This window comes from Struthio camelus, chromosome 5 (genome assembly GCF_040807025.1).
Source record: "Struthio camelus isolate bStrCam1 chromosome 5, bStrCam1.hap1, whole genome shotgun sequence".
NCBI classification, from domain to species: Eukaryota; Metazoa; Chordata; class Aves; order Struthioniformes; family Struthionidae; genus Struthio; species Struthio camelus.
In genome coordinates, this window is record NC_090946.1 from 20,593,208 (window position 1) to 20,618,067 (window position 24,860).

General features: G+C 39.8%; 1 protein-coding gene and 1 long non-coding RNA gene across 9 annotated transcripts in view; one reads left to right on the forward strand and one right to left on the reverse strand.

The window, feature by feature from the left end:
* The window catches only part of ABCC8 (ATP binding cassette subfamily C member 8), an 84,170-nt gene extending 59,617 nt beyond the window's left edge, over positions 1–24,553 (forward strand). For 4 of the 7 annotated variants that reach the window (XM_068944919.1, XM_068944915.1, XM_068944916.1 and 1 more), the window contains 15 exons: positions 418–665; positions 1,249–1,409; positions 2,594–2,663; positions 3,055–3,212; positions 4,424–4,516; positions 8,243–8,345; positions 9,794–9,907; positions 10,525–10,645; positions 10,815–10,945; positions 11,641–11,719; positions 12,627–12,735; positions 14,158–14,261; positions 15,070–15,203; positions 16,516–16,578; positions 19,193–24,551. In XM_068944919.1, coding sequence (XP_068801020.1) covers positions 418–665; positions 1,249–1,409; positions 2,594–2,663; positions 3,055–3,212; positions 4,424–4,516; positions 8,243–8,345; positions 9,794–9,907; positions 10,525–10,645; positions 10,815–10,945; positions 11,641–11,719; positions 12,627–12,735; positions 14,158–14,261; positions 15,070–15,203; positions 16,516–16,578; positions 19,193–19,330 — 1,826 coding nt within the window. In that variant the 3' untranslated portion in view covers positions 19,331–24,551. Of the gene's footprint in view, positions 1–417; positions 666–1,248; positions 1,410–2,593; positions 2,664–3,054; positions 3,213–4,423; positions 4,517–8,242; positions 8,346–9,793; positions 9,908–9,962; positions 10,012–10,524; positions 10,646–10,814; positions 10,946–11,640; positions 11,720–12,626; positions 12,736–14,157; positions 14,262–15,069; positions 15,204–16,515; positions 16,579–19,192 lie in introns of those variants that run through there. The other 3 variants (XM_068944917.1, XR_011141346.1, XM_068944920.1) reach the window with 3 other exon arrangements.
* Positions 564–24,776, reverse strand: LOC104140414 (uncharacterized). Of its 2 annotated transcripts, XR_011141348.1 has the most exons (6): positions 24,612–24,776; positions 23,683–23,737; positions 23,104–23,148; positions 13,814–15,594; positions 2,463–2,507; positions 564–690 (listed from the first exon to the last, which is right to left on the reverse strand). It is a non-coding gene; the product is annotated as an uncharacterized lncRNA (long non-coding RNA). The 2 variants fall into 2 exon arrangements; XR_011141349.1 differs by lacking the exons at positions 564–690; positions 2,463–2,507 and having other exon boundaries at positions 12,746–13,940; positions 24,612–24,757.
* Between the last annotated feature and the right edge of the window lie 84 nt (positions 24,777–24,860).

The following is a 24,860-nucleotide window of genomic DNA, read 5'->3' on the forward strand; positions in this document are numbered from 1 at the left end:
TTTGAGTTCTTGATAAAATATTTGAACCTGATTTGATAATGAGAATGGATGAATTAATTGTGAATAGTTTGTCCTGGGTGAGTCTTCAAACTTATCAATAACTTATCAGACTTGCTTATGACTTTACCTGGGGAAAAAATCACAGTTAATTTTTATCAAGCCGCTGTTTATGAATTACAGAAACATGGCTGAAGACATTGATCACTTAGTGCTAATTTTTTTTTGCATCTTTTTAGTATGCCTAACTACTATCATTAGCAGGGTATTACATGCATGTCTGAGCAGGTAATTTTACCTTAAAACTGCTCTCTCCCTCTGGTATGATAAGTCCAGTTTTGTAACTGCCACTTGCTAGTTCCTGTGAAAGGTGTGTAAGAGGAAGTCAGGGCGGCTGTTCTTTTTCCTTGCCCCTTGCAGAAGAAGCAACAGAAAGCGATGACGAGGACAACCTCTCGTCGGTGCTACATCAGAGAGCCAAGATGCCCTGGAGAGCCTGTGGGAAGTACCTCAGCTCGGCGGGAATCCTCCTCTTGCCGCTGCTGGTTCTGTCCCAGCTGCTGAAGCACACGGTGATGGTGGCCATCGACTACTGCCTCGCGCGCTGGACCTCCAATGCCATCGCAGAGAAGACGGAGCTAGAGCTGAGGAACTGCTCCGTGTGTGAGGTACATGACTACCTCGCAGGATACTCTGCATATGCAAAGCAATAGTAGAAGAATATTTTAGAACTCAGATTGTTTTATTTATGTGGATTTAGTAGCTATAACTAATCCACATTAATGATTGGGTGGCTTACTTTTGATTTCACTGGAATTAGGCTTTCATCTCTGAAAAATACTTCACTGATACTGGCTTTTAGTACAAAATTAATATTTTACAATAAGAAGTATTCTACCTTGTCCCCATTCAAAGACTAGACTCAGCCAGCAAAGCCATAATAAATGCTTTGAAGGTTTTTTTTTTTCCTTCAAATAGAACTATCAACACTTTTTTTAATTTTTTACAGTATTTTCAGATTATAAATTTCTAATTGTGTCTTATTTCCATTCATACACTTCCCATCTCTGAAGGATAATTAATTGCGGATTAAGATGGTCCAAAAAATGGCCATTTTAGTTTAGGGAGGTTTTTGACAAGGAAAAGAGGATATATTCCTTACAGTTTTAAATCCTGTGTTTCTGTTTTATTACTAATTTTAAAATATAATTTACAATGAATAATTTTCTTTCTCTTTTCTTTGTTTCTTAGGTTTTCAATCATTCTCCGTATTCAAAAGTTTTCAGCATTCTCTGCTGTCTTGGGATTGTATTATGTCTTGTCACATCAATAGCAGTGGAGTGGACTGGCTTAAAAGTCACCAAAAAGCTGCACTCTTCATTACTAAATAAGATTATTTTGGCACCAATGAGGTATTCCTTTGATTATAATATAAATTATGTATTGTAACCATTCTGTATTCCTCATTTGTAGACTGTCTTCTAGGTACAATTTTTATTATTAAATGGCTGTGAATCACATTTTTTTAAAGCTTTATTGAAAGTCACCAGCTATCAAAATATTGAGAAATTTTTGAAAATGGTATTCAGGTTCCTCATGTTCTTATACACTAGTTAAATGCCTTTCCTGTCTAACTGCAACTGTAGAGATTTACATCCTAGATCCTAGAATGTTTTATTTCTCTTTGCTTTTTTTTTATTAAGGAGAAAACACAATTATTGATTAATAGATTGCACAGTTTATACACAGAGAGCATGCGTCATAATGTTAATCATTGAAAATATTTACTGTCAGGCAGTGATTATGCAACCCAGGAAGGATAATAATGAGCTTAGCCAAATATCATCACAGGCATCATTAGCATACACTGGGATTGTACAGATATCAGTAAAGGCCTATACCGTCCTGCATAACTTTTATTTCTAATGCTGTTGCATGAAAGGAAAATCATAGCTTGATTCACACCTGTAGCTGTTGCTGAACATTAGGAAAAATACCTTCTTCATTTTCAGCTAACCGTATTTGACCCAGTAAGTACAGAAAACCTTAGTGTTGTTTTTAGAAACTCATTTTTTTCAGAACAGATTCAAGTTAAACGTAAGTTATAGAACAATTAACAATTACAGAGTAGTAATGCAGTTTGTATTTTGCATATGTAGATGTAAAGGAGAGGCCTTTTAATGTATTATGCAAATAATTGTTCTTAGTTATGCATTTCTATTTCCAGAAGAATGAATATGATCATGCAACACTTGGGATTGAACTTTGTTTGCATTCTTCATGAACTGAAGTGTCCCTTGCAAATCTGAAAGGATTTCTTAAATGTAGTTGTGTGATTTGCATAGCTTAGGCAGTAAAGGGAGTTGGGGAAATGTTTGCTGTTGCTGGGTTACAGTCAGGACTGCCTTTTTTTTTTTTTTTTGGAACGCAATAATTATGAGAAAAATGAAAAACAAGGACTTTACCATGATTGTCAACTTATTCCCTTGTGTCTCTGGCACAGTCTCTAGCTTAAGGAAGATAAAAAGAAAACATGTTAAAAAAAACTATGTGAGTGTCAACACTGTAATCTTTCTCATTCATTGTCTCATTTTAGATTTTTTGAAACTACACCTCTGGGTAGCATATTGAACAGATTTTCAGCTGACTGCAACACCATCGACCAGGTACTGAATAAATACAGTGAAGCTCCAAAGACATCCTGTTTTTCCATGTCTGAAAGACTGGATTATCATTTATTCTCTCATTTAGGTGCAGTTTACTCATGATCTATAATTGTGAATATTATACCCTTTTGTATCATGCCTTGCTAGGTTCAGAATGAACTCATTATCTTTAAATTCACATCGAAAAATTGTTGGTTTGCTTAAGATGCTATGTAACTATAGAGGGCCTTGTCTAATTTTTTTTCCTTCTACTTTTTCTTCCCTTTTCTATAAAAGATCAATAGCAATGTGCTTAAAAGGAACATGAAATAATTCTGGTTTTAACTTGATATGTTATGCATTTATTTTTCTGATTCTGTGTGCTTAATTCCTCTTTATTTTATCTATCCAGCACATTCCTGCTACCCTGGAGTGCTTGAGTCGCTCCACCTTGCTGTGTGTATCTGCTCTTGCTGTCATTTCATACGTCACACCGATGTTTCTCATTGCTTTGGTCCCCCTCGCAATCATGTGTTACTTCATACAGAAATACTTCCGAGTCGCATCACGGTAAGAGCATAGACCAGTGTCATTCTGGCAGTTGAAACATTCTCTGCAATGCCTGATAGAGTACTGGGGAATGTGTTGTTTCAATTCAGTGCTGTCAAAGCCCTGGCCCTGTTTGAAACGGAACCAAATCCACTAGAGGGAAAATGTAGCGTTTTACAGGTGTTGTCATCTGCAGCTCTTCAGGCAGAACTTCTGGGAGGCATCAGCAGAGTTTCTGTCCATGATCAAAGTTTCTTAGAGCTGACAGGACGCAAAACAACAATGTGATCCTGTCCTCCCAAACGGCTGCATGCTGGGCACATCCAAGAAACGTGGTAGCAGGACAGAATGGAAAATTGGTGTCCACCTATCAGGGTAGAGATGGAAAGCGATAGAGCCAGGGAGAGGCTGGAGAATGGAGTATAACCAGTGGTAGTTCTGCTGCCTGTTAAGGCCCCAGCATGCATTAACGTACTCAGTTGTTTTGGATGCCTTTTAGTTTTTAACAAACTGAAAAATTTTAGCCATGCCTGTGACTTTCTCCTTCTAGAGTCGTGCAACTCCCCTCCCAGTGGTGCTCGAGAAGTGTTGGCAGCAACACTCTGCGTTTGTCCTTTCATGTACATATGTTTTGGCACAGTCTTTGCAAGCAGTTCTACTTCCTGCTGCAAGGAGCTGAGACTGCTCAGGTGAATAGAATTTCACCCCAGCTACGCTTCCACTGATCTGATGGCTAAACATGAAAGCAGGAAGCAAGACCTCATGATCTGTGCAGGCTCTCACTTAACTCCAGTGAATATATGTGGTTAGCTCGGTAGGAAGTGGTGCTGTCATGTGGGGATGGATGGGGACAGAGAAGTTACGTTGTTTTGCCTTCTCTTTGGCTGGTGCTCCTATTTGCAATATCCCGATATATTTGTATTCAGCTTAGAGCCTGAATGGCATTTAAATGAATAAACAATTCAATATAAGAAATGGGAATATAGGAGAAAAGTGGATAAAGCCCATTCAGAACTCCAATACTCTGTGTACTCAAAGAGAAAAATCCTGGGAACTTCTTTCCCTGCTCAGAGACCTGCAGGACTGCCTTGCAATTCATCTGAAATTCTGTCTTTCATGCCGCACATCTCTATCTATTGTGTTGATATTCCTTTTCAGTCCTGGGGTCTCTTTCAGGAGAATAACTGCACAGCAAAACTTGATATTTTACTTCTTTTCATAATTCTCTCCAGGGACCTGCAGCAGCTGGATGACAGCACTCAGCTACCATTACTTTCCCATTTTTCAGAGACTGTTGAAGGCCTAACCACCATTCGAGCTTTCAGGTATATTTTTAAGAAAACATATTACCTCACCTTTTTGAATATCCATAACTCTGATTCTGCTCTGCGAGCCAGCAGATTTAAGTAGTTGCTGTTTGGATCACCTGGAAAATTAGGGTCCCCAAAGCACTGTAAGGGTGAACTCCTAGCCACTGAGAAACTTATAGCTAAGAATTTTGTCATGTGAAAGAGTTACTGTAGAAAAGCAAGCTAATGTGCGTCAGCTGCCCTGCAGTAAATGTCCATACACACGCATGCACACGCACACAGAAACTTTGCGGGCAAATGTGATTTTAAAAACTAATTTAGTGTGCAATTACTGCGGCGTGCAGTATGGCAGACTATGCACTTGGACAGTTTCCATGGAACAACCAATACACAGTAACTTGTTATGCCAGAGTAATTTGTGTATAAGTCGATGCCCTCATAAGATAGACTGCATGCTAGTAACTTCAGAGCATACAGTTGCACCTGAAGTTATTTATCAGGTTGCTAGCTGCAAACATGCTTGTTTATGCAGGTTTTGAAAATAGGCAGCTTGGAGACATTCTTTCATCACCTGTTTTGATCCATTTTTCTATCTACGTAAGTGGCCAGAACAGCCCAGGAATACCTACCTGATAATGTGCCTGGGCTGTGTATCCCGTGTGACTGCCATTTCTGTAACACATGTAGAGGTACCAATAAAACTACTGCTGAGCTTACCAGCTGCCTTCCCTACACTAGCGCTATCCTTGTCTTTTCCCGGTTGTCTCAAATGCAGCCAGCTGTCTTCCAGGCTCATCTCATCAAGGTGTTTCCACATTTTGCAAGTTAAATAGTTACTGTTGGCATTCCACCTTTGAAACAGGAATGCTTATTCTTATACAACCTATCATTGTAGTTTTATAGTAGTAATAACGTACAAAGTTTTAGGGCTACATAATTATTTGCTTTAAAGTTTGTCCCATGCTTTTAGAGGGGGGAAAAAAAAAGATGAAAAGCATAGCCTGCATTTAATAATGATATCAGTACTTAAAGTATTCTAAATAGGATATAAATAGCTCAGTGAAAGAACAGCCAGTTTAAGGTTTTCTATTTGAATGAAGATAGCTTCCTGAAAAGAGGTAGCACAGCACAGTTTTTTCCATTATTAATTACTGTTACTAGATGTTTCATTTGTTAAGCACCAATAGTGTTCTCTAGTTTGTGACTATGCCTATGTTCACATTAGGGAAATTCAGTTCTCTCTTAATCATTGCTTTTTTCATTTACCTATATAATCTTCTGCTTTATCAAAAGGATTTGTAGGAGATTAGTGCTGTGTATTTTCAGGTGTTACTGCAATAAATAATGCTTAATGCCATCTAGCGATTATTTTCAGTCATATGGAGCACTCCCGCTTGATTCCCCTTGTCACCTTGAAAAGAACTCCCCTGTCAGATTCGTATTTGCTGCCTCATTTTTTTAAATCCTGCACTAACTCATGAGTCTCTGACCCAAACAGCAATGTGCTTTCAGTGAGTTCTGTATTCCATCTGCCTGCCAGCCTCCCGCATCAGCTGGTAACTTAGCTATTTTTAGGGCTGTGTAGCTTCTCAGCTGCCTAACGTGCAGCAGGAGTGGAGTTTGGACTCGCTAGCTTGAGCATCCCTAAAAATAACAGCAATTCAGGAATCCAGTCGTATAGTTAGGAGGTGCCAGTTGTTCCTGGAGTGTCCTTACTCTTGGTAACTGTCCTGCACTTGCTCAGAATGCCTAAGGAAAGAAATGTACAAAAAAATCCAGAGGGGAGATCAGAACGACAGCTACTGTTGCAGCTATAAATACATCCTCAGCAGAAGTCCTAGCCTGATTTATAGTTTGCAGGTGTTGTCTGGTGCTTCAGACAGCATTGGTGCTAACTACTCAATAAAAAGTAAACATGAAGGTTTCTGCAAGGACTGAGCTGAATTCTGAGCAGCCTGGTAATTTGGAGACACTTTCTGAAGAGAAATTATGATTTATGCAGCATACCACCAACAGTGCTAACTTTGTCTGCATCTCCCTTCCACGTATATACGTGAGTGACTCCTGACGCATACCTCGCACCTTCTAAGGCATATCTGCATCACATAATGCTTCACAGTATAGAGATATCAAGGGTAAATGTGATGTAATTAGTTGTAGAAGCAGGACGGCCATCTCTGTATGGTATGTTGCCTAGGGTAATCAGTCCTGGGGAAAGACAGCGCTTACTGTCTTTGACACTGCACGATGGTAGCGCTCGCTTTCAGGAATGATCCTTCTAGGCTATGCAAAAGCACACTCGGAGCCAGCTCAGGCCTTCCAGAACTATTCTCCATTGCATATGGTAGACGTGTGTATTATGTCTTCGCACATGGGTAAGTTGTGAACAGCTGAAGTATTTCCACAGATTGGCACTTGGGTGCTTTTTTCTTTTTCTCAAAAACATAAATGATTTATGTGAAGTAGTAACTTTATTATACTTTACTCAAAAGGAGAATAAAGATATTTGTAGTGGACAAATTCTAAAGTTTCTTTAAACCGTGTACTTAATACTACTTAAACAAAACATTGCCATATCTTTCACTCATACCAGTGAAAGGAGAGCTGTGTTTTATAGGTAAGTAATAGTTGTTGCAACCATAATATTCTACAGATATAAGAAAGGCAGAGTTTATAGGGAGAGATTATATATTTTGTTGAACTTGCTAATGTAATCGAGCAGGGGAAAAAAAAAAAGCGCAGACTTTTGGGTGCATAAACCAGGTCTTCAGACCTTCAAGCTTCAGTTACTGCCCTGAAAAAGGCTTTTGTGCCACCCTTCTCCTTCATTATTAGACATCGTTATTGATCCACTTTATTGTTAACACCACATTAATTTATAGCTATCCAAATAAATGTGCCTAGCTAAAAGGGGTGAGTGGCTGACTTTTTCCAAGAAATTCTTTACAAGATCCCAATCTAGGTGTAGTGGGGGGTCATCTTCCATAGCCACCGAGTTCATTGCAGAGTTCATTCACGCAGCTATTTCTAATCATGAGTGCGAGTGAGTGCAGATCTACTATAATAAACTTTAAACAGACCTCTTGTCATTAACCTTATTTTATATTCTGTGACTAGTTTATTTGTGGAAAGAAAACAGTTCTTTCAAGTCTGTTTTTTTTTGTTGCCTCATGTGTTTAGACTTTTTAATGTTTTTTAAATGCTCCTTGTTTAGAGAGAAGGACAAACAAATATTTAATTAACAGCTGGAGCTACCATACCCAGAGGTACTTGTGCTTATGCTTTATAAGTGATTACAGTTTCTAAGCACTGCAATAATATAAATTTAAAAACTTTAGTTTATATGTTAAAGTGAGAAGAACTATGTTCTGCAGCACTGATACTACTTTTCACAAATATGTGTGTTATTTCTCACTCACACCCATTTTTAAATTTCTTCTTCAATTTCAGATTTCTCTCTGTCACAGTTACTGTGTAATAAAGTGCATTCAGAAAAGGCCCAATATGAGCCATAAATCCCATATGGAATTTCATCAGTGCAGTAACATGCATTTACTTCTGTATCTACTTTACAAGTACAGTTTTCATGTGTCTAAAACAAATCTATGGATGATGCCGCTCTGAACAATTGGCATGGTGATTTAGACCCTGTGCTGAGTTCCCCGTGAGCTTCTGGCCCCTAAATTAATTTTTACTTTTTATTTCTCCAATACCCCAAGGGCCTTTTTTTTTCTTTTTTAGGTACGAAGCCAAATTTCGACAAAAGCTTCTTGAATACACAGATTCCAACAACATTGCTTCCCTTTTCCTTACAGCTGCCAATCGCTGGCTGGAAGTCCGCATGGCAAGTACATTGTTTTTGTGTATACACAAAGAATTGACTTGACTTTATTCCAAGCAATCTGATGAGGCAACCAGCAGTTATCCAGCCTCATCTGTGTTTTGAGGCTGCACCTTTACCCTATCTGTATCTGTGTAATGAAAACGCATCCAAGCTGTCCTGCTTATGGAAATTGAATCGAGTATTAATTTTCCCCATAGCCTGCAGCTGTTTCTCCAGGACAAGAATAGCTTTTAGATCACATTGGCTCTTTTACATGTAGAAGAGTGATCAGAGAGTTGGTCAAGCTGTACAGCTGGTCAGGATACCTTATGGAGCTGTGTTTGTCAGTGTCAGTAGGTTTCTGCCTTGTGGCTCCCCCATAAACATTTCAACGTGTTGGAAGCTGCCTTAATAAGCTAAGGAGAATGATGTAGACAGGTTTCTGTCAGTTTTAGGTCAGCCAAAGAATGCCAAAGATATTCATGCATTCTTTTCCCTAGAGTGCTCGGTAAAGCTGCCTGGCACAAGAAATTATTTATTAAAAATAATTCTTGGAGAAGGAATTCAAGGAGTTTTATGTTATAGATTATGACCTTTGTATCAGACTTTGTAAGGCACAGGTGTAGTACCGCTGCTTGGTAACATGGGCTCCTTTTATATGTGCTGAGGAGATATCAGTTCATATTTCCTGATACTTCATACCTCCCTTTTGAACTCTGTGGTAGCCAGTACCTTTTGCTACTTCTGTTATTGAGTATGACTGACATAACATTTCCTTATCCTCTCATATGTTTGCTCCTGGAGCATCCACAGTCCCTAATTGTGATCAACACTCATAGCACTAAACACAGTACAAACATAGAGAGATTTCCATCCTATAGAGTTCATTTTCTAGTCCATTATATAATTTTACTCCAAGCCTTTCTGTGGGAAGTTGAATCACTTCAATGATTTAAATTACTGCAGCAAAAACTCATCCTAGGTAGACATAATCCAACTAGTACATACATGCTGTGCTAGAGTAGCTCGTCCAAAGATGCAGAAGATAAGCATCCAGTACCAACTGCTGTGCCTCCCAGCAGTTCATCAGCAGCCACAAGCCATGGCGCTGTTCACAGGGAGGACTACATCAGCACTTCCCTGACCTACTTCAGGTAACAGCAGCCGAGTTGTTTCAGCCACCTCTATTAAATGCTCAAGACACCTGTACTGACTCTTCCAAAGAGGATTAGGAGTGTTCATGCAATTCCTTCTAAGCACAGTAGTGTTTCCAAACAGCACAGCATGCTAAAGGCAATGAGAATAGGTTCCCAGCCAGGGTCAGCATATAGCTATGGTGTGTTTTCTGCCTGTATTTCACATTGGGGTTTGTATTTCACAACAGGGTTTGTTTTTCAGTATGTGAAGTTACTGAGAAAGTTTTCACCATTATAGATGTATAGTGATGGAGTTTATTCATATTCCTTCAGGAGTACATTGGAGCATGTGTGGTACTCATAGCCGCTGTCACTTCTATTACCAGTTGCCTGTATAATAAACTCTCTTCAGGACTTGTAGGCTTGGGACTAACCTATGCTCTTATGGTAAGAATCTGGGATCCTTTTTGTCTCTCCCAAACATTTTTTTGTAATTCTTCAGGGCACAAAGATGAACAGGAAGATGGAAGGTGTCTGTACATCTATAGTGGGTACTGTAATATCACTGAAACCATGTGTTAACTTCAGTTCACATTAAATGGTTGACATATTTGCGTGTATGCTTTTTTCAGTTTGTAGATAAAATATGCATTGAAATAATTGTTCAAATATGTCAACAAAATATGGCCAAGTCTCATTGTGATGAATAATTTTGTTTCAGTGCATCAATTGTAATTATGCCCCCATATATCATTGTAGACAGCCAAGCCTTTTTAATTGCCAAGATTATGTATTTTCATCTGTCTGTCTTTATGGTTTCCTTCCCTCTTTCGTGCTGGTAGAGAACTCCATAGTACCAAAGTATCTGTGCACTGCAGTTAGGAAGTTTAACCTGAACTGGTCATTGTCACCCTGTTGATGTGTAGCATACACTTCATTCACAACTTCAGCTTTGCTGTGAAGGAATATACACTGCATGCTGGTCAAACGATGCTATGGTACCTTTCCAGTTTTTTGTGTCAGCTGAAAACATGGGATTTAGTAGTTTATTTGCTTTACTTCAGGTGTCTAACTATCTGAACTGGATGGTTCGTAACCTGGCTGACATGGAGATCCAGCTGGGTGCAGTGAAAAGAATCAATGGCCTTCTCAAAACAGAAGCTGAAAATTATGAAGGGCTCCTTTGTGAGTGCAGTATTGTGCAGCATGCTGAAAGAGCTTGCTGAAAGTTTAATGATTTTGCAGTGTATGACTATGAATAACTTATTAAATCACGTAATGAGCTGATGAATTTATCATGAAAGAGTTGGTTGGTTTTTTTTTTTCCTCCCCTCTCCCTGTGCTTCTGGTACAGCTCCCTCACAGATTCCCCAGAACTGGCCAGACAGAGGTGAGATTCAAATCCAGAATCTCAGTGTCCGTTATGACAGCAACTTAAAGCCAGTCCTGAAGCATGTCAATGCCCACATCTCTCCAGGACAAAAGGTAAAGAACTGCAGTGATTTTGAGCAGCTCTGTTTAGACTAGGACATCATAGAAACCACAGACTTGCAAAAAACATATCATGATATGTTTTAATGACCAGACTCCAGAATTTTTCCTGTAGAAGTTATTAAATTAATGTAGTGCACTAGAAAGGGGTCTGTGGGTGTTTTACATTGTAGTTTGGTATCCTTAGGAGTGTGTTACGGTAAGAAGTTAGAACTACACACTGCTACTCAGTATCCCAGTGCCCTGCTGCGAGCACAGTGCCAAAATTGATAGCGGCCCCTTCCCATGCTAGACCTACTACCATCATTCCCATGTGGCTATCCTGTACTTATTCCTGTCGTTATTCTGCTCTTTGCACCTCTTTTCTCTCAGTTGTCTTTCTCCTCCTTAGTCCTGTCTGTCTGTGTCCTTCATGCTCAGCAAGGCCACCTTAGGATCCCGAGCTTTTTGCCCTCCCTCTGCTCCTCTGTGTCACTGTCTTTTGTTCCTCTACTGGCTTTGATTTACCTCTAAATGTCTCAGACCCCTAAAGACAAAAGGGCGAACTTAAGAACTCTGTTATGGCCACAGTTCAACTGACCTGTCAGGAGGACATGAGGATCAGCTCCTCCACCCACTCCTCTCAGGTGTCAAGTACAGACATTGTCCATTTCCACTCACTTGATGTTCGTCTGCTTTCTGTGTCGCAGATTGGGATCTGCGGTCGAACAGGCAGTGGCAAATCCTCCTTCTCTCTCGCCTTTTTCAGAATGGTTGACACTTTTGAGGGTAAGATCACACTTTTTCGTATTGGTCAAGCTTAGCTCCTGAAGATGCTTTGATGCTCCTTTCTCTAATAGCAGCAGCTTTGAAGTGCAGTTATTGAGTCTGTGAGATACTCTCTCCAGCCTTGCTGAAATACAGTATCAGTTGTTTTCTAATAACTGTGCTATTGACAATTTGGGGCAATAAAAATTCTCTTTCTACATGACAGAAGCGAAAGTCCAAGAGCCACACACAGAATGAGAGAGGACAGCCTTTTGTGCTGTTAAATCACAACAGTAGAATCAAAGCGTAAAAGGGGAAAGCGTTTAAATAGTTAGAAATGTCTGCACACAAGGCAGAACTAAGACTGGCTGGGCCCAGAAAATGCAACAACTGGGAACTGCAGTTTGGGCTGCTGCCTTGGAATTTCCTGACATATTTCCTATTGCATGCACCGTGTCCACGTGCCTCATGGTCTGTCTTCCTCTGCATCTCAAAAATCTTAGCCTCAGTTTCCCAGTCACACTGCCCACAGCCCATTATGCAAAGCCAGTTGTACTTGGAGATAAATTTTCAAAGTGCTTGATAGTAACTTGGCTTTCTGAAATGATTTTTTTCCCTTCTTAAGTAGTCCCTGGTTGAAGTCACCTCTTTCTTGTTTGCTAGATGTTTGTAATGGTCAAACCAGATGAGGAGTGTGTATAATCACTGATAAACTATTACAAATATATTCTTCACAGCTGAGACCTAGTCTCAAGAGAACTGTGTTCACTGCTTAACCGAAATTTGTTTCATTGGTGAATAAAGGGATATGCAGTTCAAGGCCTGTTCCTGTTGTACTTTCTTACAAGCTGAAAGTGAGCCCTGTCTTTGCTGGCAGCTGTGTGGTATGATAAGCAGTCTATCAGACTCTCCATTTTCTCTGGAATAGGAAGGATTATCATTGATGGTATCGATATCGCTAAGCTCCCGTTACAGACGTTGAGATCCAGGCTGTCAATCATTCTCCAAGATCCTATTTTATTCAGTGGCACAATACGGTAAGCAGTAAGCACCAGCAATAAAAAATAGTTAATGTCTGCATTAGCCCACATAATGACTTTTACAGAACTGGCGACAGCAAAATGTTCAGTTCCAGTCTCCTTTACTGAGCACTGCTTTCTGTCTGTGTTTTTTACCCACCCCTGCCAGAGTGCCCCTTCCCAGTGCCTGAGCAGCACTCTGTTGGCAGGAGACAATTTAATGCCTGGGAAGTAGGAAAGTCACTATTTTTCTTCAGGATCAGGTCATCAGCTTAGCCCGCTGGTCAAACACCACTAATCACCCTCGAACTTCTTGAAACCTCCTTTCTTATGTGTTTATCATGCAGACATCTGCGTCTGTCTGCCTTAAAAAGTGAGAGAAAGAAAGCGCAGACTGAAAAATTTGTAAAAAAAAAAAAAAAAAAAAAAGGGAGGGAATAGAACAATATGAAAAGGGCTAGAGGAGGTATAGGGTATTTTAGCATGGAGCCCCTATCCTCTTGTTAGTTTTCCACCCTTTGAGCCATGCCTTCATCTGTGAGATCAAAACCTTTCTTCTTGTCCTTTTTTCCTCTTTCTTCTCCTCTGAGAGGCAGTGGAAACTTAATGGAAAAAAAGCTCCACAGAGTTTCCAGCAAGTATTCCCTCCCTATGTCTGCGGCATTTACCTTAAAAAAGAACAGTACAATCCTCAGTATGGAGTTACATGACCTGCAGTTATAGTTTGTACAAAAGCATCATTAGAGTTCATTTGAAAATGAGCTACAGGCTTCTGCAGTTTGCTGATTCCAGACTAATACAGGTGTCAAGATTATCTCCTGCAGTTTCCTGAATAGAGCATGATCCATTCATGTCAAATGTGATACGAGATTAACATTTGATGCTACCTTTTTTTGGCCATAGCAAGCTAAAATAACATTCAGCTATTAATACAAGATTTGTTCTGTTGTAGTGAACACTTTTTGCGTTTCATAATTCAGGATGACTCTTGATAATCCTGTTTAGCATTTCTACGGCAATAAAGAGTAAAGGGACATACTGGATTTAAAAGGAGAAATTTGGGCATTTGCTAAAATGAATGTTAATTTAAACTTACAGTCACAGCTTTTTTTCTTCAGTGCTTTTTGTAGTAAACCACCACCATTCTTCAGTTTATGCAGAACAAAAATTGTGAAATTGCAAAAATATCTGCAGAACAAGAAGCTCTTTCCCCTTCTGCTTGACTGAAAGAGACAAATTTTGAAATTAATCACTGTGGCATAAATGCTTATCAAATCTGCGAAATTCATTGGCACGATACCAGTGGGAGATCAGAATCAGGCCCAAATATTTAGCACAGGATTCCAATTATTTGCAAGTTTGTTTCTAAGGACAGTAAAAGTAGAAGTATGTTGCAGAAGTTGATACTGACTGATATTTTTAAATTGCATATAACTGTAGGTTTAACTTGGATCCTGAAAAGAAGTGCACTGACAGCATGCTGTGGGAAGCACTGGAAATAGCACAGCTCAAGCACGTGGTGAAAGCGCTACCTGGGGGGCTAGGTAATAACACTTTTCTTCTTGAGGAAATTGTTTCTAAGGTTCACATCATTTCTATTTCACATCTACTATTTATTTGAAAAGCAACTGCTGATGAAGAAAAAGCTTCTTAGGTTTATGGCAGGTGGCAAAAAACAAGTGCTTGCCTGCAGGCAAAAGTGCTGAATCCATTTAACTCCCTTACCAACAGTATCTGTGGGGCAGAATCCTGTTTCTATTGAAGTCAGCAGTAAAATCACTATTTTATTTCAGTAAAAATACTTGATATCAAGTATTGTAGTTCATGGGTCAAGTCCATTCAAATAAGGTGTAGACACGTCAATATCTAGAATATATTCTTTTTCATTTTGGAGTGTAGTACTCAAGTCCAGAGAGGAAGATTTCAAAAGGGGGAAAGAAAGCTTAAAAGTATGAATCATTTTGCTGTTCAAAAAAAGAACTCTTAAAATGGTAAGTTAATAAAACCTTAGGGTAAAGAGTGAAGGATGCCATTTTGACAGGGCATGCAATGTTCTAGGCTACAGGTGTCCCAGAGAAACTCGCTCTTGGGAATGTGCAACATCCTTAGCTACTTTGTTGTCTAATAGGTAAAAGGAATACCCGAGACAGAAAAGCAGGTTATGCTGAATGATGGAAATAGGCAGAATTGATGGCACCAGCAGCTTCAGACCTAGGAAAGGTTACTTAAAAAAAATCTTTATCTTGAAAGTGAGACATTACATTCCCAATATATGCTCTACTCTGTTCTGTCCCTTTCATACGTGTTTGCACATACACACCATAAATACTATTTTTGCTATATCATTTCCAGATGCTATAGTCACAGAAGGTGGTGAAAACTTCAGCCAAGGCCAAAGGCAGCTGTTCTGCTTAGCAAGGGCATTTGTGCGGAAGACAAGCATCTTCATCATGGATGAAGCCACAGCATCTATTGACATGGCAACGGTGAGTTTACAGAGTTAGTGTTTCCAATTTCTTCTTTTTTTTTGAGAGGAAGACACCTGCTAAGATGAAATGAAATGTGTGGACGACAATTCTATCTGCTTTGTATTGTGCAAACAAAACTACTTTTACTACAGATGTGTTTACAAGTCCAGGCAGTTATGAGTCACTGTTAACTAGTCTAAAGAGCTTTTAAACCATTTTATTAGTGTTTTAATAGTTACTCAAGCACCATTTGCATTGGGAAAGTGAAGCGTGTTGTTTTTTTTGGCACGTTGATGTCTTAAAGTAAACAATGCTTTGGAAGGTCAACTGGGATGATCAGTAAGGATAAACTGGTGAGCAGAGTATTTTCCCCAGCATGGTGGACAGGACAAGTCAGGAAGGCAGAAGACTTGAAAGCAGGGTCAAGGAAATAAACAGAGACATAAGATTATTGCGTTAATTGCCTGAAATTGCCAGACAGAGGTTAAACCACACAATAAGAGCTCGCTGGCTGGATTTTAGCCAAATAAAACAGTACATTCTTAAGGTTATTTTTTTTCTCCTCAGTTATGCTATTATAAAAAGTGTTTGAGTCTTCTTCATAATTACAGTATTTTGTGAGTAAAGAATATAATTGGAGGGGCTTATTATAACAGCTGCAATTTTTAGTTCTGTAAAACGTTGGTATTGAGCGTCAGTAAAAGCTGCATATGATAGTATATGCAGCCTCAATAAAATTGCATTTCGATGTTTTAAGCATACAGTTCGTCCCTTGGGTTATATGTCTTAAGATCGAATGATCACAAATACAGGTATCTGGGCTAATGACATTTCTAGGCAGAAAATGGTACACAGCAAAATTTTCTAAAGAGCGATGGTTGAGCATTTATTGAGTGAGAACTATGTATCTTAAGTATCTTCACTACTATTCAATATGCCAGGTACAGCACACGCCCCCTTCTTATCCCTGTCACCACTTTGTGTTAGATGCCCCAAGTGTGCTGGGACATTCCAGGGCTTCCAAGAGGGTGAAGAATGCACAGCAGAGGCACCAGCTTGCAGGCTGCCTGGCAGCACAGTGATTTCTCCCTTAATTGCCTTTGCTGTAAAACTGAGGCCGGGGTACCTGGCGCTTGGGGGCTGCAGCACAGCTCTCTTGTGTGCAGAGAGCACAACGGCACTGAAGCCCAGATGCAAAGCTAGGCAATGGGGGTGGCTGGAGCAAGCACTGCTAACCATGTAATAATCAGTGGTTATTTAAGCTTCCCTGCTATCTGTTATTGTGTAATTTCTGTTGTTTGAAAAGCAACAAATGTTTTTCTTTACATAGGAGAACATACTCCAGAAGGTAGTCATGACTGCGTTTGCTGATCGCACTGTGGTAACAATAGCAGTAAGTGCAATCTCTGCTACCATTCTAATGCAAACAAAAATCAGAAATGCTACATTTGTCAGTTTCTGTCAGTGTTAATAAATTTTATTGGGCCATTAATCTTTGTTAATGTACTTTCATTTAGAACTACTTGAATACAGAAACTACTTTCTTATTTAAATATATGACAACTGCTTCTTAAAGGAGTTCTTGGTGTTAGGTCTGATCAGTTCTAAGGGAATATGATCTAAGGCTATGGTCTATTTTCTGTCACCCATTCTAGGCAAACTTCAAATATGATATGACTTTAACTGCTGTGAAGTCTCAGAATGAGTTTTCTCAAGCCATAATAATCCTTCAATTACAGAAGACTAAAATTATGTGCTAGTTCTGCCACTGGATAGAGCAATTTTGTTTAAGAATTTAAAGAAATAAATGAGCGTTTTACTAGCTTTTAAGAATAAATATTCTATTGCTGTTAACAGTGACTGAATTTAAGTTTGCATATTCTTGAAGTGATTATCCAATGATCTCAAGTATCCAGAAATAAATATTTTTATAACAGAGATTATTTGACCTGAATCAAAGTAGTTGGCTTGAAAGATACGTCAGAACCAGTAAATATCTTTCAGTCCTCTGTTTTCTAAGAATACAAGTATTTCAGGGAAATGAAATAAAGTCATTATGTTTCTTAACAGTTAAAAATTACACTTTAAGTCAAGAAATCCATATTCAGGACTCTTACAGCAAAATTTTCTTTTCACTTTGTGAATATGTAATAGAAATCCTCATTTACCTAGTGGTATTTTGTATTTATTCAGTGTGTCAATACACAAAAAGCACAGGAACAATAAGCATTCAATGTCCCAATTTCTCCGCGTAAGAACTCTTGAGTTGTGCTGCTTTTGCATTTATGTTTCTTTTGCGGTTTGTTTGGGGATGGGCTGAGGAATTTCTGTTTATTAGCCTTCCACTGTCTTAGTGAGTTTTAAGCTGCACTGTTCATACAAACAACACTTTGACTTGGTTTGGGGTTGCTCTAACTTTCAAATATAAATGCAATCTACAGTAGGTATGTTTTTATTTGAATGCTGTATTAGAAACATCATGTGATTCTTTTTTATAGAAATAGCCATATTTATATCCTTAATCTGCGTTTAGGAAGAAGAGGAATAGGAAGAGTATAGTATTGGATCTATGTTAACTTGACCAGGACGGTAGCACTGACTGTGTTACACTGAAAGAGATAAGGAAGGCAAGGGCGGCAAGTACAACCAGAACTAGAGATTTCATTTCCCCCCAGTCCCCTCCCCCTTCTTTGGGCTGGATAAACGTCACGTAAGGACTGCAGCAGAAAAGAGATTTGTAGATGTCATCAGTGATTATTTTATGGAACAGCTGGACAGGAAGCCACAGAAGGAAATAAAGCAGTTGTTTTGGTACTGAGGGTGCCCAGGATCTGATTGGGAACCTCATGGGTGAACAGTGACTATGTAAACGGGGACCATAGCCTTCTTAGATTAAATATCCTTGCAGGAATAATGACTCCCAAAAAAATCCAGCACAGTTGCACTCAACTTTAAAAGGTGGACTCTGTAAAATTTAGGATGCTTGTTAAAAACAAAACCCAAAAATAAATGGAGAAAAAAAAATTCTAAAAGAGGAAGCTCAGAGAATTGAATCTGACAGGGAACATGGAAATTACTGAAGGACTTTATCCAAAAATCCCAGAGTCAATGCCATTTATTAGGAAAGGCTTGAGTAAGGATAAGAAGAAACTGGCATAGCTAAACATGTAAAAGAGACTATTAGAAACAAGAAGACAATTCTTGTAAAGGCTGGATTAATACCCAAATGAAGAAAACAGATATGATCGTAAGTTCTGGCATGTTAAATGTGAAAACGCAATAAGGCAGGCCAAAGAAGGAGCATGAGGACCACTTCCAGATGGAATCAAAACTAATAATGAACCCTGCAAACCCATCACGTAAGAAGCCCGTCAGAGAGTCTATAGAGCCAGTTGATGATCAGGATATAGTAAGGACACTTGCCAAAAGATGTGAACGCAAACCATTTCCGAAGGCTCAAGGGGAAGCATGGACAAGGTGTCAGAAGAGCGATCCAGGGAGGTTTATGGAACATGACACATCAGGCTCAGGTGACCCCTGGAGCTGGAAATAGTCAAGGGCTGGGAGAGCAAGTACCTGAGAGCAGTGCCACACTTAAGTGTCCTGTTCTCACTCTTTCCTGGCTACCTTCTCAGGTCTGCTGAGGCAGGGTACTGGGCTAGGGACCCCCTTGGTCTGAACCCATACAGCCATTTGTATGTTTGCCCAACTGTTTTTCCAGACCGGGGGGGGGGGGGGGGGGAAGTGGTGGTTAATGGGAGATTCTCAGAAACACTCAGGTACTTAAATCTAATTTAAATCTAATTTAGATACTTGAATATCTGCATGCATCTTGGTCTGCCTATTTATCTTTATTTATTTATCTAGTATTTGCATAGTAGACTAGAATGAAGGAAAAAATAGTCTTTACCAGACTTGAACTTGATAGGAAGTTCATTGCTGAAAGTCTATCTTATCCTAGAGTGTAGTTGATAGAAACATTGAATTGGCATTTATTTGTTTTTCAGCACCGTGTGCACACAATCCTAAATGCAGATTTGGTCATTGTAATGAAGAGAGGGCTTATTTTGGAATATGACAAGCCTGAGGTTCTGCTAGAGCAAGAAGACAGTGTCTTTGCTTCTTTTGTACAAGCAGATAAGTAATAAAAACATATGAAGCATTTTAAAGTACAGTTGTATTATTCATTTTCTAAAAAAAAAAAAAAAAAACTGTAAATTACCTGTAAATAAATGTTGATTATTTCATAACAAAACTGAGATTTCTTTTTTTTTTTTAAATAAAAGGAGCTATTTCTCCATCTGAAAGACTGACGAATTATCCATGTACTTTTCCTTTTTGCTGCTCCTTTTTTTTTTTTTTTTGCTACCAAAGAATCATAAAGTATGGTTGAAAAAAAACTACCTGGATGAAATATGTCAGGATATACATCAAATATACATGGCTAACATGGAGTTTTTAATGTAACTCTTAAGCCTCTCCTGTTGTTTTATTACCCTGTTATTTTTATGCATTATAGCCTTACTGTAGATAACATTCATTATTGAATAAATACAGAATAAAAATGATATACCAAAGGTATTTCGCAAAAGCTTCTATCTCTTTTAATTATATGATACTGTAAAGCTTTGCTGTCTAAATATAAAATATGTAAAACCTTTTTCTTTATGGTGTGGTTTATTGCTACTGCTCGTGTCTCCTTCAATGCCTTTAAGAACTAACCACAATCTGATTCATTTTCTCTTCCTTAGACTGCCTCACTTCAACCCGTATTGAGTCATACTGCACTGATTCCCAAGGGGATTGAGCCAAAATCCCTCCCAAACACTGAAGAAGCTAAGAGAAGGCAGGCTTGTGATACAGTATCAGTAATTAATGCACAAGATTGCCAGACTTACCAGTTCATCTGCACGTGATTCCTCCAAATCTGATGAATAACCACTATTAAGTCCTTCACTGTAGCTCAGAGCCGTGAGAGCAACTAGTCATTGTCTCCTAGTTTCACATATTTCACCCACTATCACATTGTTTCTTGATTCACTGTGAGCTTTCCCAATAAATTATGTATACTTATATGTATAATACTTTTTTAAGGTAACTTGTAGCCACTCTAATTATCCTGATGTGGCTGGGCAACTACTTATCCTTGCCCTTTCAATTTATTGTGGCAATCATTCCAGGATTTATTAATTGCTAAGTGGTTAGAATGATAATGACCCAACAGAAGGCTACAATTAACTTTTCACTGGTATTCTTTTTATAGCAACTTTTGCTTCACATCCATTTTTGTCTTCTTCCCTTTTTTGAGGAATTCACTGCATTTGGGAAAACTGCTTTCTGTTTTTCCTCTCTCTTGACCCGGCTCAATTAATTTGGAATCCATTTTTAAGACTTTATTTTCCAGAAACAGAGATCTCTTGTGTTTTAATGGGCTACATGGTATTTTTAATGCATTAATTCTCTTCTAGCACTGCAGCAGAGAGAAGGGAAAAGTGAGGAACTGTTCTTGTTTCAATACTGTTACCAATTCCACAGTGCAGTATTTGCAGCCTCTGCCTGCTATTACTTGTACAATACTTAAAGGCATTAAACTGGCACCAGAGATGATATGACCAACAGAAGAGTATAGCATGAGCAATAGTAAAAGTGGGGAAGGTAGAATACAGTCATGCAGACAAAATACATGAGCTCCATCACTGCCTTCTGCAGATGAAGGGATGAAAAAAGAGCAGTTGGGAAGGATCCCTTCCTCCAGGCAATTGTTTTTGCTGAGCAGCTTCAAAGAAAAAATAGCTGCAGAAGTACTGGCATGCTTTTACCCTGAGACTGCAGAAGTCCATTAGGGCTAAAAGAAAATAAATTAGAGCGAGGCAACTGTAACCTTTCAGGCGAAGAGAAGGGCAGCTGCATTCAGCTCCTGTGCTCAGCATACTGTGCCCCACACAGCACTGTGTGTGCTGCCTTCTAGCTGCACACTAGGACTGGCCTCAGGCAAATATTTCATCCTGTAAAGGCTTAGGAAAACACATCACTGTGCAGGACATCTCAAACCTCATGCTGCGGAGAGAGTCCCTCCAAAACTTTACAAGCATCTGTGAAGATCCTGAATCCTGAGGGCAAGAGGAGAAATACAGAAAAATGAGGTTTCATATGCTTTTAAGAATGGACCTGGGCTTTGAGACTGCGATTTGGACGAGTTCCTATTACACAAGCTTCTGATGACCTTGTCTGGAAAGGCATACAAGGGAGCTAATGCTGGAAGTAGAAGACTATTAGATCTCAAAGTGCCACAACTGTGCCAAATACAAGTGGAAGGCCCCTTGCCGTTATCTGAGTCTTTAAACTTCTGTTACCTCCAGACAGAAGTCTCAGAAGTCACTACTGAATCAGGCTCACAAATATACTTAGCATGATAATGAAGCATTACTAAGCAGAGTACTGTACTACAGTGGGCTCAAGATAGCCCCAGAGCAGCTGCACGAGGCTGCTGAGGCTGCCATGTCTAGACTCGCTCACTTCTCTGCTGGGATGGGGCTGAGCTGTGTCCCAAAGGTGTCAATAGATAGGCTGCCCATTGAGCTGCAACCTGCTGCCTTCCATAAATGCTTCCATTATACAAAGAGCTTTAGAACAAACACCTTGTCTTACTGTGGTCATTTCATCCTGCTCTAAGCACTTCTAAGGCAATGCTGTTTCCTGGAAAGACAAGAAGGGCAGTGTGCCTGCTACATTAGCCTCTCTTCCTAGCTCCGCTCGTGACTTCCTCTATGGCCTTGAATAACCAACTCTGATCTCTTTTCTTCCCTCTGCCTGCTTTATATATCAAAGTGTTTTGAGAGGCTTAATTTATGTTAAGCTAGCACTTTGCAGCCTTTGAAAGAGAGGTGTGTTTCTAAAGGCAAAGTAATACCATAGTGCCAGCTCAATGTTAATTAAATAGTTATTCTTGTAACATTATCTTCCTCATACCTGCTAAAATTAAGAGAAGTCAGGGCAAAAGTTAATAAAGAAGTTTTGAAATATAAAATCTATTTCATGGTTAGAAAAACTTGGTTACCCCTCATGATTCAATATTGCAGCCTTCAAGTGTGAGATCGTTCCTGTGAGCCCAATTTGTTCAGCAGCTCTTAACACAAATATGTTGGCTCACACAGAAGATCTGTCACTTTTTTTCTTTTAAGTATCTGTCACTTGATCCGCAGAGACAGGGCTCCATTTTATTCCAAATTCTTCAGCAGAAGCCACTTGCTTTGCTGTCCCATCTCAACCATCAAGTGATCAGAGGTGAAGGAAAAGGAGGTAAGTGGCAAGTGACAGTCCCAATAAAGAACAGAAGTGGAAACAAGGAAACACCCTTCTAGATATACAGCGTTCAGGATTCCTAAAGCCAACATGGAGAGCTCGTTTATGTGAAAGTCCTTCCTGTAGTAGGCTCCACTGGTCTTCCTAGCACCAGCCTATGAAACAATTTACCCAGAGCCATGTACCTTTCCATTCTATTTTCTTTAGAATGCTTCTCTCCAAAACATTTTTTTCTTTCTACGGTCATGTAGTTACTGCCCTCTGGAGGAAAAAGTACAGAATAAGATAGTGACTAGGAAAGAATTTGAAAGAAAAAGACACCAAAGGCATGACTGCCTCTTGAATAGCTATTTCTGCCTCTGCAACAGGGTGTGCAAGGTTGCTAAGGAGTAATGCATGGTGTTAGTCTTTACACTCATTTTAAAATCTGGAAGTAACTATGAGCTCCCATAAGGTGGGGAATCAGGCCTTTCACAAATAACTCTTCAAATTACTTCATCCATGTAGGTATTTTTTAAACGTTTAGAAAGAAAAGTATAAAAAATACAAACTTTTTTCTAAATAATTGTGTATAAACCATATACTTAGACAAAGAGCGCTTACACCGTACACTTACACTTTGTTCTGTTCAGGTAGCACTCACAGCAAGCACACAAAATATCTAGGAGAGAAAGGAGAAAGTGATAAAGGGGGAGGGGAAGCACTTCTAGCTAAGTTCAGAGGCCAGGCAGTCAGGGACCAGGGAACCTCACTGTCATTTCAGTTCTATTTATCAAAGCAGTAAGAAAGGCAACCCAGAACAAGAGGAAGAGGTACAAGAGTGTACTGGAAACTGATTCCCCTGAACAGAATGTATACGTCCAAGGACATGCAACAATTCATACATGAATGGTAGAAATGAAATGCAAGGAACCTATAATGACTGCTCAGAGAGATTATTCAGAAATATTAATTCTGAAATCCATGGATGGGCCAGTTAGTAGCAGCAGACAGTGAAAGTTAATTTCAGTCTCCCCTAAAGGCTGGCTCCCAGACATCAACTTCTTTCATGGTATTATTACATTGCCCAAGAAATCAGCTTGCTCTGCATACCAGAACACTTGCAGAGCCACCACTGATGGGAAATTCCATGGATACATGCAATTAGAAAAACATAATCTTACATCCACTGACACTTAAGGAAAAAAAAGAAAACCTCTTTTTAGAATATCCTAGGATGCTCTAGCAATTCACTGACTTTGGTATCCAAACTGAAATAGAAACAAAATATTTAAATCAGTATGTAGCATAAGCACAGGAAAGAGAATATTGCTGTTTGTGCTAAACAGTTCAAGAATTACTTCACAGTGTTTTCAGATAATGCATATTGTCACAAAGATACATCCTTACATACATGCACATAGATGTATTTATATATATACATTGTACAATTGCACACAACTTGTAGTTCCCTGTCTCTTGTTGCCTCAGCTGCCGATTTCAATGTCTTCTTGGAAATTCATGTAAAGGGTGCATTAACAACGCGCTGCAAGATGGTTCCTTTGCACCTTTTACCGCTGCTTGGACAGGAGGCACCTTCCTGAGCAGTCAGTGCCACTACAGTAACTCACATCAGTTCACTCGATTCAGAAATTCTTCCATATTCAAGGCTAAATAATCCTAGCAAGTTTCATAAATGTGAGTGGGGATGAGCCCTTAGTTCCAGGTTTCGGTTTTAAGCGTGAATTCCTCACGGGACCGGGGCTCTTTAAGCACATTTCCTACCACTGCCTACCTGAATCATTCATTAGATGAAAGCTTTCCTCCCGTTCACCCAAAAAAAGCACACGTGAGTTTCAGGAACCCCTTTGCATTAAGGGCCTTTTAAAAATCCCCAACAACATTTTGTTTCCAATCTCGCACCATAGTTTCCTGAATTGAAATCACACAAGCCCACAAAGCGACTACTCATAACAGAAGCCAGATCCTGGCAGAAAATCTGCCCTCGAGAAAACATTTACAGAAACCGTTTCTCGTCGGGGTCGGGGCGGGGGGGAGATCATTAATATGACTGGGGCGGGAGCCGAGTTACTAGCGCCCTCTACTCCTCAGAAAGCTCCGAGGTAGAAAGATAAAGAAACGCACCCGCAGCTCTCACGGGAGGGATCCGGGACCGGCTCCACCTTCGCACCGGCGACACTCATCCACCGCCGCCCAGCGCTTTTAACGGTTCGCCACCAACCGCTGCCCGCGACCGTTACCCGGCGACGCGAGCGCGCGCGCGCGCTGCCCGCGGCCCCCCCCCCCCCCTCCAACGCAGCGCAGCGCTCGGCGGCCGCGCGGCCCCTCGCCCCCCGCCCCGCCCCGCCCCGCCCCGCGCTCGCGCCGCGGCCG